The sequence below is a fragment of the Phyllobates terribilis genome, unplaced genomic scaffold (assembly GCF_046119375.1).
Source record: "Phyllobates terribilis strain yellow unplaced genomic scaffold, ASM4611937v1 Scaffold_1__5_contigs__length_1240528914, whole genome shotgun sequence".
NCBI lineage: Eukaryota > Metazoa > Chordata > Amphibia > Anura > Dendrobatidae > Phyllobates > Phyllobates terribilis.
This window is the reverse complement of record NW_027362761.1, coordinates 610,939,045-610,952,650: the sequence shown is the minus strand read 5'-3', so window position 1 is coordinate 610,952,650 and position 13,606 is coordinate 610,939,045. Positions and strand designations below refer to the sequence as shown.

The window sequence follows — 13,606 nt, the reverse complement described above, 5'->3', positions numbered from 1 at the left end:
TCACTCTGTTCCCTTGGTAGGCCACTGTTGCATTTCTGAAGAACAGGGTGACAGTGATTCAGTGGCCAAGTGTCTCCTGATCTGAACCCAACCAAACACCTATGGGGAATTCTGAAGAGACAAGTTGTCATCGCTCCATCCAGCATCCAGGCTCTAAGAGCTCGTTCTTGAAAAAGAGATAAAAGATAGATATAGTATTGTCACTAACTTGTTCATTCCAGGCCTAGAAAACTTGGTGCCGTCCTTTAAAATTATGGAGGCCATACAAAATAATAGATGTAGTAGCTTTTGATGTGGGGCGTACTCATTTGTGCATCAACTAATTACAGTAAAACTGAAGGTTTTGTAATATTATTACCCTTACTTTCATGTTTTGATTACAAAAAAATGTTCTATGAAACTTAGTGTTGGCAAAATTTTAAAAATTGATCTTGTGTTCAGTGAGCTATTAAACAAAATCTTACTCATCAAAGGGGGTGTACTCATTTATGCTGAACAATGTTTATTAAACTTTATAAAACACAGTGAACACAATTACACTTTCTTTCCCATATGACTTCTCATGTTTTACAAGGTATGATTTATGTATAAAAGATTTCCCACATTCTCAACATGAATACGGCTTTTCCCCAGTGTGAATTCTCTGATGTATAACAAGGTTTGATTTAATTCTACAACATTTCCCACATTCTGAACATGAATACGGCTTCTCTCCTGTATGAATTCTCTGATGGTTAATAAGACTCCTGTTACTTGTGAACGACTTCCCACATTCTGAGCATGAATATGGCTTCTCCCCTGTGTGAATTCTCTGATGTTTAACAAGTTGTGATTTATCTGTAAAGCACCTACCACATTGTAAACATGAAAAAGGTTTTTCCCCGGTGTGAATTCTTTGATGTTTAACAAGGTTTGATTTCCTTCCAAAACATTTCCCACATTCTGAACATGAAAATGGCTTCTCTCCTGTATGAATTCTCAGATGTGTAATAAGATCCCCTTTATGTTTGAAGGACTTCCCACATTCTGAACAAGAAAATATCTTTTCTCCTGTGTGAATTCTCTTATGAGCAGAAAGATTTGATTTACGCATAAAAGATTTCCCGCATTCTGAACATGAATATGGCTTCTCTCCTGTGTGAATTTTCTGATGTGTAATAAGATTTCCTTTATTTGTAAAGCATTTCCCACATTCTGAACATGAAAAAGGTTTTTCCCCGGAGTGAATTCTTTGATGTTTAACAATGTTTGATTTACTACTACAACATTTCCCACATTCTGAACATGAAAATGGCTTCTCTCCTGTATGAATTTTCTGATGTGTAACAAGATCCCCTTTATCCGTGAACGATTTTCCACATTCTGAACATGAAAATGGCTTCTCTCCTGTGTGAATTCTCTGATGTATAACAAATTGTGATTTATCTGTAAAGCATTTCCCACATTCTGAACAGGAGTATGGCTTTTTTCCTTTTGGTTTTCTGTGTGTTGAAAAATCTGAGCTTTTTGTAAGTTGCTTGTCACACTGAAATCTTGTATCCAATTTGCCACCTGGACTTTTGGTAACAATGTGAGATTGCTCAGGAGATGAGTCCTCATGATCAGGAGGATTATAAGAAGGTGAAGTGCTGTGAAGTCCAGGAGGTGCAGGAAGGGTGATGAGGTTTCCCCCATTAGAGTGCTCCCAGATATCTTCTTTTTTACAATTTAGTGATGAACCGTTATTCTCACAAGGATTTCCTATTAGGATGAAAGATAAATTAGATGAGATTTTTTTCTTCAACACAAAAGAGATTTCTGAATGTATTTTCTGGATCTCACAATGAAGACCCTCGTCAGTGAAAGTACCGGTAATAAGGAAGACAACTACATGCCATAACATTAACATAATGACGGGTAAAGTGAATAACACTTATAAACTGGCACAAGTCAGGGGTGGCAGAGATTAGACAGCAAATAGACAGTTCTTAAAGGGAACCTGTCACCAGCATTTACCCCTTAATGTACCACCAGTGACATTTCACTCTCAAGCTTCGTATCTTGGCCTTAGTATAGAAATGCTTCCACACAATTCAAGAAGTTGTCCACTACTAAATGGCCACAATGTAATTAACCCGTTGAGAGAAGATTTTTTTTTAATTATCTTGCTTTGTCTTTATTGCCTGTGAGCGGCGCTATCGCTGGCCACTCACAGGCATCACGCGACCCCCTTCTGCAGCCGGCTCTGGCTTCCGCTGATGTCACGTCAAGTGAGGCGTGACTCGGTGATGCGATCCCCGCGGTGGACGCCGGGCTGTGGGTGGGGTTTTACCGTGCGTCACACCCAGCATCCACCGCGCACTTTCCCAATGAATACAAGGTAATTGTGATTCACAAAATGTTATACAATTGAATGGTGTAGAAAAAAAAAATACATTTTTACCACTATAATGTTATTTTAGCCCCAGATTTTACATTTTCACAAGGGAAAATGGGTAAAAATGACCACATAATTTGTTATACAATTTCTGCTGAACGGGGCAATACCCCATATGTGGCTGTACTGTACTGCTTAGCCACATGGCGAGACTCGGGAGGGACGGAGCGCTATTTGACTCTTGGAGAACACGCTGTTCTACTAAAGTTAGCAAACTCGATATACAGAGCCCCTAAGTGGCAGAAGAGCAGAATCCCCCGAAATTACACCCCTATGGAAATGTATCTACAGGTGTAGTGATGAATTTGACTCCATGGGTGCTTTCCAGAAACGAGCAGTAATGGATGTTGCGAAGTGAAAATGCAAATATTTCATTATAGTGGTCAGTACATTGTAGTGTCCGGTACATTGCAGTGCCCTTACGTTGTAGCGCCCAGTACATGATTCCCAGCTAGTGCTTTCTGGAGAAATAAATTGGCTCTCCCCGCTACAGTAATGCCAAACATGTGGATGCTAACTGCACACTGTGGGGCCCAGGAGGAGGGGGCATTTGGATTTGGAAGCGCAGATGTCACTGGATTTCTTTAAGTGGGAGCCAAGTCACTTTTCCAGAGCCTTTGTGCTACCAGTAATATGGACACCCCCTATATTACTGTTTACAGATGATGAACCTGAGTGGGGACTTGTTTTTTGTGGGTTGAGTAGAAGCTCTTAATGGTGGCATTTTGGGGTACAGAACATTTTGGATCATATTTATCCTGTGCTGTACGCTGAACACTTACAGTGGGTACGGAAAGTATTCAGACCCCTTTACATTTTTCACTCTTTGTTTCATTGCAGCCATTTGGTAAATTCTAAAAAGTTCATTTATTTTTCTCATTAAAGTCCACTCTGCACCCCATCTTGACTGAAAAAAACAGAAATGTAGAAATTTTTGCAAATTTATTAAAAAAGAAAAACTGAAATATCACATGGTCATAAGTATTCAGACCCTTTGCTCAGACACTCATATTTAAGTCACATGCTGTCCATTTCCTTGTGATCCTCCTTGAGATGGTTCTACTCCTTCATTGGAGTCCAGCTGTGTTTAATTAAACTGATAGGACTTGATTTGGAAAGACACACACCTGTCTATATAAGACCTCACAGCTCACAGTGCATGTCAGACCAAATGAGAATCATGAGCTCAAAGGAACTGCCCAAGGAGCTCAGAGACAGAATTGTGGCAAAGCACAGATCTGGCCAAGGTTACAAAAGAATTTCTGCATTACTCAAGGTTCCTAAGAGCACAGTGGCCTCCATAATCCTTAAATGGAAGAAGTATGGGACCACCAGAAGTCTTCCTAGACCTGGCCATCCAGCCAAACTGAGCAATCGTGGGAGAAGAGCCTTGGTGAGAGAGGTAAAGAAGAACCACAAGATCACTGTGGCTGAGCTCCAGAGATGAAGTAGGGAGATGGGAGAAAGTTCCACAAGGTCAACTATCACTGCAGCCCTCCACCAGTCGGGCCTTTATGGCAGAGTGGCTCGACGGAAAACTCTCCTCAGTGCAAGACATATGAAAGCCCGCATAGAGTTTGCTCAAAAACACATGAAGGACTCCCAGACTATGAGAAATAAGATTCTCTGGTCTGATGAGACGAAGATAGAACTTTTTGGTGATAATTCTAAGAGGTATGTGTGGAGAAAACCAGGCACTGCTCGTCACCTGCCCAATACAATCCCAACAGTGAAACATGGTGGTGGCAGCATCATGCTATGGGGTGTTTTTCAGCTGCAGGGACAGGATGACTGGTTGCAATTGAAGGAAACATGAATGCGGCCAAGTACAGCGATATCCTGGATGAAAACCTCTTCTAGAGTGCTCTGGACCTCAGACTTGGCCGAAGGTTCACCTTCCAAAAAGACAGTGACCCTAAGCACACAGCTAAAATAACAAAGGAGTGGCTTCAGAACAACTCTGTGACCATTCTTGACTGGCCCAGCCAGAGCCCTGACCTAAACCCAATTGAGCATCTCTGGAGAGACCTGAAAATGGCTGTCCACCAACGTTCACCATCCAACCTGATGGAACTGGAGAGGATCTGCAAGGAAGAATGACAGAGGATCCCTAAATCCAGGTGTGAAAAACTTGTTGCATCATTCCCAAGAAGACTCATGGCTGTACTAGCTCAAAAGGGGGCTTCTACTCAATACTGAGCAAAGGGGCTGAATACTTATGACCATGTGATATTTCAGTTTTTCTTTTTTAATAAATTTGCAAAAATGTCTATATTTCAGTTTTTTTCAGTCCAGATGCGGTGCCGAGTGGACTGTAATGAGAAAAAAATGAACTTTTTAGAACTTACCGAATAGATGCAATAAAACAAAGAGTGAAATATTTAAAGGGGTCTGAATACTTTCCGTACCCACTGTACATCGGGGTTTCCATCTAAATCTACAAAATACACGATTCAGATGACACCCCTGAGGGATCCATTCAGAATAATGAGGCAGCAGAGTTACACCGGACTCCGTCTAGCCTCTGGTCGACTGCGCTTTTATGCACGCTGAAAAAGATGGACATCACTGGATCATAGGCCAGACGGCGTCCACAGCGCCTCATTATACGGAATCTTCCCCCGGGGTTCTGTCCGAATCGCAAGCTCAGTCATTTATATGGCAGCATGAGACTTGTGTAAGAATAATATGAAAATAAAAGATGGAAGTAATATTAACCCCTTTACAACCCAATGTGGTTTACACGTTAATGACCAGGCCAATTTTTACAATTCTGACCACTGTCACTTTATGAGGTAATTACTCTGGAGCTTCAACGGATCCCCCTGATTCTGAGATTGTTTTTTCGTGACATACTGTACTTCATGATTGTGGTAAAATTTCTTCGATATCACTTGCGTTTATTTGTGAAAAAATCAGAAATTTGGCAAAAATTTTGCAATTTTTTTAAAATTTGAATTTTTATGCCCTTAAATCAGAGAGATATGTCACACAAAATAGTTAATAAGGCTGAGTTCACACGATGCGTATTTCATGCGTTTCCGTGGCGTTTTTGCAGTTGCGTAAACGCCGCGGAAACGCATGAAAAACGCATGGTAGAAGGGCAGCAATGTTCCCCAATTGAAATCCGCATGTGCTGTGCCCATGATGCGGATTTTTCCGCAGCGTAAACGCTGCACTCAAAATTCCGCAGCATGTCATTTAATTTTGCGGAAACGCGGCGTTTTCGCCGCCATTGACTTGCATTAGAACGCGCCAATTCCGCAAGACTGCATCTGTACTGGCGTAATTGGTGCATTCTAATGTGCGGATGGTACCTGAGTGTGGAGGAGAGGAGAGTCTCATCCACACCCAGGTACCATTAAAAAAGCTGTAAAAACAAGAATAAAATAAAAAATATATATATATACTTACCATCTGTCGGCCCGCGCAGCGCTCCTGCTTTGTTCCCGGCACTTGCAGTGAGTTGTAGGACCTGCGGTGACGTCAGAGTCATGTGACGGGTCACGTGACGCTGACGTCGGCAGGTCTTTCAATTCAAAGTTGCCGGCAGCCGGGAGAACGGAGTGTAAGCAGGACAGCGCCGGCCATCGGAGGTAAGTATATACACTCTCTCGGGTCACACTATATAAATCCATGCTGTTTGCATGGATTTATATAGTGTGACCTAGTTGTCAAGCACTTTCCAGGTGATGCTCAAATCGCCTGGAAAGCGCTTGTCAATCTGCATGCGGAAACGCATGTGAATCTGCATGTGGACCCGCATGTATTCTGCAGGAAAAACGCATGCACAATCTGCATGCGTTTTTTCTGCCAGGGAGATGCAGAAATGATGCAGAAATTTTCTGCTTCATTTCTGCATCGTGTGCACATACCCTAAATAACATTTCCCACATGTCTACTTTACATCAGCACAGTTTTGGAACCAAAATTTTTTTTATTTTTATTAGGGAGCTATAAGGGTTAAAAGTTGACCAGCGATTTGTCATTTTTCCAACAAAATTTACAAAACCATTTTTTTAGGGACCACATCACATTTAAAGTCACTTTGAGGGGTCTTTATGACAGAAAATACCCCAAAGTGACACCATTCTAAAAACTGCACCCCTCAAGGTGCTCAACTACACATTCAAGAGCTTTATTAACCCTTCAGGTGCTTCACAGGAATTTTTGGAATGTGGAAGAAAACAATCAACATTTAACTTTTTTCACAAAAATGTTACTTTAGACCCAATTTTTTTTATTTTCGCAGGGGTAACAGGAAAAAATGGACCCCAAAATGTGTTGTGCAATTTCCCCTGGGCACGCAGATACCCCATATGTGGGGAAAAAAACACTGTTTGGGCGCACGGCAGGGTTCGGAAGGGAAGGAGCGCCATTTGACTTTTTGAATGTAAAATTTGCTTGAATAATTAGCGGACGCCATGTTGCGTTTGGAGAGCCCCTGATGTGCCTAAACAGTGGAAACCCCCCACAAGTGATACCATTTTGGAAACTAGACCCCTCAGGGAACTTATCTAGATGTGTGGTGAGCACCTTGAACCCCCAGGTGCGTCACAGAAGTTTATAACATGGAGCCGTGAAAATAAAAAAAATCAAACTTTTTCTACAAAAATGATGTTTTAGCCCCAATTTTTTTATTTTCACAAGAGTAAGGAGAGAAAATAGACCTCAAAAACTTATGTGCAATTTCTCCTGAGTACACCAATACCCCATATGTGGGGAAAATACAGTGTTTGGGCGCACGGCAGAGTTCAGAAGGGAAGGAGCACTGTGTGACTTTTTGAACGCAAAGTTGGCTGGAATCGAGAGCGGATGCCATGTCGCGTTTGGAGAGCCCCTGATGTGCCTAAATAGTGGAAACCCCCCACAAGTGACCCCATTTTGGAAACTAGACCCCTCAAGGATCTTATCAAGGGGTATAGTGAACATTTTGAACCCAGAGGTACGACACAGAATTTGATAACATTAGGTCATCATATTGAATAAGTTGTCAGTCTTGAGCGCAAGTGCTCGCTACTTGAGTTTGCATCAGGTACTCGGGTATGCACCATGTATCGCGGGTGCTCGAGTCCCTGCCCCGCATGTTTCACGGTTATTAGACACCCAAAAAAAACCATGCGGGGATCGCTCGTGCATGGCAGGCAATCCCCGCAAGGTTTTCTTGGCCGTGAAGCATATGGGGCGGAGACTCGAGCACCTGCGATACTCAATGCATACCTGAGCACCTGATGCAAACTCAAGTAGCGAGCACTTGCACTCAACACTAGTCGCCATATCGTCATCTTTTTTTTTTTTTACTTTTGAAAAAAACCAACCCAAACCCCAGCGTTTATTTTTTACGCCGTTCCTCGTGCGGTATAAGTGATTAGACGACTTTATTCTTCGGGTCGGTGCGATTACAGTAATACCAGATTCATATCGGGTTTTTATGACTGACAGCTGTCACACACTAAAAGACGCATTTTTTGTAAAATCTAGTTTTTGCATCGCCATATTTTGAGAGCTATAATTTTTCCATATTTTGGCCGACAGTCATGTGACGGTTTGTTTTTTGCGGGACGAGTTGACGTTGTTATTGGTGCCATTTTCAGGCACGTGACATTTTTTGATCACTTTCTATTCTGATTTTTGGGAGGCAGAATAAACAAAAACCAACAATTCAGGAATTGTTGTTTTTTTTTATTTTTTTATTCTGTTCCGCGTGTGGTAAAATTGATGAGGTAGCTTTATTCTTCGGGTCAGTACGTTTACAGCGGTACCACATTTATATCGTTTTTCTATGTTTTGCACTTTTACACAATAAAAGCTATTTTATAGAAAAAAATATTTTTTAGCATCGCTTTATTCTGAGAGCTATAACTTTTTTATTTTTCGGCTGATGGAGCTGGATGGCGGCTTGTTTTTTGCAGGAAGAGATGACGTTTTCAGCGGTACCATTTTTATTTATATTCGTCTTTTTGATCGCGTGTTATTCCATTTTTTGTTTGGCGGTATGATGATAAAGCATTGTTTTTTGCTTCGTTGTTTTTTTTTTACCGTGTTCACTGAAGGGGTTAACTCGTGGGACAATTTTATAGGTCAGGTCGTTCCGGACGCGGCGATACCAAATATGTGTACTTTTATTGTTTTTTTTCATAATAATATTTATTGATGGGTACGTTATATTTTTATTTTTGGTGGATTATTTTTTTTATAATATTTTTACAATTTTTTTTTTCACTTTCTGACAGTTTTTTTATTTTTATACTTTGTCCCACTATGGGACTTTCACTTTTTTTATTCTGATCGCCTACATAGCACAGGAATGCAGCACCATCCCTGTGCCATGCAGGCAGTCACTGCTGCACAGTGAGAAGATAGTTTGGTCATGTACTGTGCATGACCAAAAAATCTTCCTGCTGTCTGGTGACCCGGATGTTGTCATGACGACATCGGGTCGTCATGGCAACATCCGGGAAGCCGCGGCAGACAGTGCTGGAGGCCGGAAGAGGAGGTGAGTATTGCGATCACCTCCCCTTAGCCACCGCAATGCTGCGATTGACTTTGATCGCAGCATTGCGGGGGTTAATGTGCCGGGAGCGGTGCGGGACCGCTCCCTACACATAGTACCGCGTGTCAGCTGTGACTATCAGCTGACACCCAGCGGCGATCGCGCCCGCACAGCCTGTGTGCGCGCGATTCACCATGACGTACTAATACGGATCAGACTCTTAAAGCCCAGGGCACAGACGCGTATTAATACGTCATGGATTTTAAAAGGGGTTAAAAAAACACAATTAGGAAAATTAAAAATGTGCTTATTAAATCATTAAGAAGAAGTGTGAAGACGGCCCAGTTATTCATCGGTGCTCAACCGGACTCTGTACAAGAGCAGCCGCGCCATCACCGGACGCTTCTGCTGTGATGTGGACAGCGGATAAAGCTTCACTGCACCGGACACTCCACACGATATCACACACCGGTCATCGTCAGGCGCCGCTAATCATAGTCACATGCCAATCATCATCATCATACGCCAGTCATCATCATCACACGCCGCTAATCATAGTCACATGCCAATCATCATCGTCATACGCCAGTCATCATCATCACACACCGGTCATGGTCAGGCGCCGCTAATCATAGTCACATGCCAATCATCATCGTCATACGCCAGTCATCATCATCAGGCGCCGCTAATCATAGTCACATGCCAATCATCATCATCATACGCCAGTCATCATCATCACACGCCGCTAATCATAGTCACATGCCAATCATCAACGTCATACGCCAGTCATCATCATCATAAGCCAGTCATCATCATCACACACCGGTCATGGTCAGGCGCCGCTAATCATAGTCACATGCCAATCATCATCGCCATACGCCAGTCATCATCGTCATCACACGCCGGTCATTATTACACACCTGTGGAAACATCTACAGGAATCTCCTCCTTCACGTCACTCACACACGGCTGATCCCTCCTCGTTATCGCTTCTTCTTCTGTCTCATCCTTCACTTTATTCTTAGTCGGATCTTCCTCCTGATATATCAGATGTAACAATCAGCACAATACAAGAAACCACCAAAATCTGTGACATCTATGACCTCGATCAGAAATGTCCCCCATATACAGATCCGGTACAGGGCTCAGCACCGTCTACCTGATGATCCTCCGGGATGTTGTGATTCTCCTCTGGACAGTCCTGGGGATACAGAGGACGGGGACATCTCTCTGGTGGATTTCTTTCCACGAGTCCATCTGTAGGAAACACATAGTGACAGAATACAGTGACATGTAAAAGTTTGGGCACCAATGGTCAAAATTACTGTTATTGTGAACAGTTAGGTTGAAGATGAAATAATCTCTAAGCGGCCTAAAGTTACAGATGACATTTCCTTTGTATTTTAGGCAAAACAATAAATAATAAATTATATATATTTTCATCTTTTACATTTAAAAAAAAAATTCAAAAAGGAAAAATGGGCAAATGCAAAAGTTTTGGCACCCGGCAAGGTTAGTAGCTAGTAGCGCCCCCTTTTGAAAGTATCACAGCCTGTAAATGCTTTTTGTAGCCAGACAATAGTCTTTCAATTCTTGTTTGAGAGATTTTCATTCATTCTTCCTTGGAGAATTCTTCCAGTTCTGTGAGATTCTTGGGTCGTCTTGCATCCTCTGCTATTTTGAGGTCTAGCCACAGATTTTCAATGATGTTCAGATCAGTGGACTATGAGGGCCATTGTAAAACCTTCAGCTTGCGCCTTTTGACGTGTGTTTAGTATCATTATCATTTGCCATCCTCTTTTCACCTCCAGCTTTTTTGCAGATGGTGCTATGTTTGCATCAAGGATTTGCTGAAATTTCATGGAATCCATTCTTCCCTCTACCCGTTCCCTGTGCCATTGGCTGCAACACAACCCCAAAGCATGATTGATCCACCACCATGCTTAATGGTTGGCATGATGTTCTTTTCCTAAAATTCTGTGCCCTTTTTTCTCCACACAACTTTGATCATTGCTCTATTTTAACCTCATCGGTCCACAAGACTTGTTTCCAAAATGCATCAGACCTTCTTAGATGTACTTTTGCACTTCTGACACTGAATTTCATGGTGAGGTCGCAGGAGAGGTTTTCTTCTGCTGACTCTTCCATGAAGGCCATATTTGTGCAGGTGTCTCTGAAGAGTACAACAATGTACCACAACTCTGGAGTCTGCTAAATCTTTCTGAAGGTCTTTTGCAGTCAAGCAGGGATTAGCCCCTCTAGCAATCCTATTGAAAATTTCCTTGGTCTTCCAGACCTTATCTTGCCCTCCACTGTTTCTGTTAACTGCCATTTCTTTATTACATTTTGAACCAAGGAAAGGGCAACTTGAAAACGCTTTGCTCATAGCCTTCTCCTGCTTTGTGGGCCTCCATCATTTTCAGAGTGCTAGACAACTGCGTAGAACAGTGTTTCTCAACTCCGGTCCTCAAGACCCACCAACAGGTCATGTTTTCAGGATTTCCTTAGTATTGCACAGGCAATAATCCCATCACCTGAGCAATACTAAGGAAATCCTGAAAACATGACATGTTGATGGGTCTTGAGGACCGGAGTTGAGAAACACTGGCTTAGAAGAAGCCATGGCTGCTGTTTTTTTGGCACATTGTTAGAGTAGGCTGGGTTTTTATAAAGTTGGGCCTTTTATAACGAAGATAGTGATCGAGCCCTAACCCTAACAGGCTAAGTAAGGTCTGAATCATTGGTAAAAGTTATCTGAGCACACAAATGTCCAAGGGTAATACAAAGGAAATGTGTCATCTTTAACTGTAAGTCTTTTAGAGATCATTTCATCTTCAACTTGCTTAACTGGTCACAATAACAGTAATTTTGACCATGGGTGCCCAAACTTTTACATGACACTGTAGATTGTGTCATGCAATGATGGGAGTAGTAGTAGATGACCACAGAACAGACATGACGGTCTCCCCTCCTCACCCTGCTGATCGGCCCATATTGCGGTCGCCTCTTGTGATCCATGTATAACCTCAACCTTAATATCAATCAGATCTTCACCCTAAAAAGAACAATGTAAGATGAGCTCAGGTCCCATCACTTCATGGTCAGATGTTGTGGGGACTTCAGTGTCATCTACCTGATGATCCTCCGGGATGTTGTGATTCTCCTCTGGACAGTCCTGGGGATACAGAGGACGGGGACATCTCTCTGGTGGATTTCTCCTCCTGGATCCATCTGTGGAGACACAGAGACTGAATACATGACCTGCCGTGTATCTGTCTATATATAAGACTCATCTCTCAGAACCGGTAATTCTATGTTTATGTATCAGGGACTAAATTACATTGTTGTGGTCCTCACCACCGGTACCGAGGTCCCAGCACATTGTGGCCTCAAGTATGAAGTGATAATCAGCGAGGCCAAAGCCTAATGCTCTGCAGAGAGGATGAGGACCCTGAGGAGAGGGACAGAGAAGACCCTCATCAGTCAGATGATGGAGCCGTACTAAGAAACACAACTTCTCCAAGTTTAGTCTCCACCAGGGATGGAACCACAGAGGAGCTGGAGAAAGCTCCACATTTCTATCCATCGGTTTCTTCTTTCCTAATTCACTGTATGGAGATTGGGGGAAGGACGGTGACCATTTACCAGTGATTGTATTTTTGAGAGCTCATGATGTCACCATGAGGACACGGCCTCCCTCCTGGACAGGATCCTCTGGGATCACTAAGAGGAGAGAACCTGATCTATTAAAAGACGGGTTACCGCGTTTTTCTTCTTCTTTAAATAGAGATAAATCTCAACATCCGCCTCGGTATAAACACTAAAATAAGCAGCAAGTTCTGAGTTTGTCTCTAAAGGATGAAAAAAGGGCACATGTACAACTAACGTACGAAGCCACCGCACCCGGAAGGACGGTGTTGTGGGGAGCACCCGGTACGCAGCGGTTAGTACCTATCAATGTGTAGAAAGGACAACTAGAGAGCCGGCACCGGGGTCATGGGCGCTTACTGATGCACACGGGGAGCCAAGGAGAGATTGTCTGGTCAGACTCCACAGAAAAGCTTCATAATACATATTCTTCTGACAAACATCCCTTTAAGGGAGACTTACACTTATTATTACCACCAGACCCGGATCTCAGACTGAAGTCCCCATTAATTTTGCTTTGTCTCCCAAAATGAGAACAAACGTATTTTTTATAAAAGAAAATATATATATATTATTTGGCATTTTCACGTCAGGATTTATCGCACACTGTAAACGCCAAAAGAAAGAAACACATCAAAAACACCTCCCCAAAACTGCAATGAAAAAACAACGATCAAAAAAGTCACCAATAAAAAGGTCAGCGGCCATTCAAGAAGAGAAGCCCTCACACAGCTCCGATAACGGAAGATAAAGTGATGGGTGTCAGGAACAGTTCTGAAAATTTAACCCATAAAATATATTCTAAAAAATAAACCCGACAAGTTTGGAATCGCAGTAACTGTACTGACCTGGAAAATGGCAGCGACGTCGTTCTTACCACCCAATAAATGCTGAGAAACAAAACCCAAAAAGTAAATGTGGAACAGCGTTTTTTTTTTTTTATTATTAACTGTTTGACCTCATCTGGAATTATTTCCTGTTTTTCGGCACATTATATGGTAAAATGCACAATTCGCCCCGCTCTCATCCAGGAGAAACATTATCCCCTA

General features: G+C 42.4%; 1 protein-coding gene across 1 annotated transcript; it reads right to left on the bottom strand.

The window, feature by feature from the left end:
* Positions 1–508: 508 nt before the first annotated feature.
* Positions 509–11,964, bottom strand: LOC141152892 (uncharacterized; the record flags this gene model as incomplete). Its single annotated transcript, XM_073637566.1, has 4 exons — positions 509–1,740; positions 9,830–9,947; positions 10,069–10,166; positions 11,886–11,964. Coding segments are annotated over 4 exons (1,428 nt in total), but the record flags the coding sequence as incomplete, so codon positions are not given.
* Between the last annotated feature and the right edge of the window lie 1,642 nt (positions 11,965–13,606).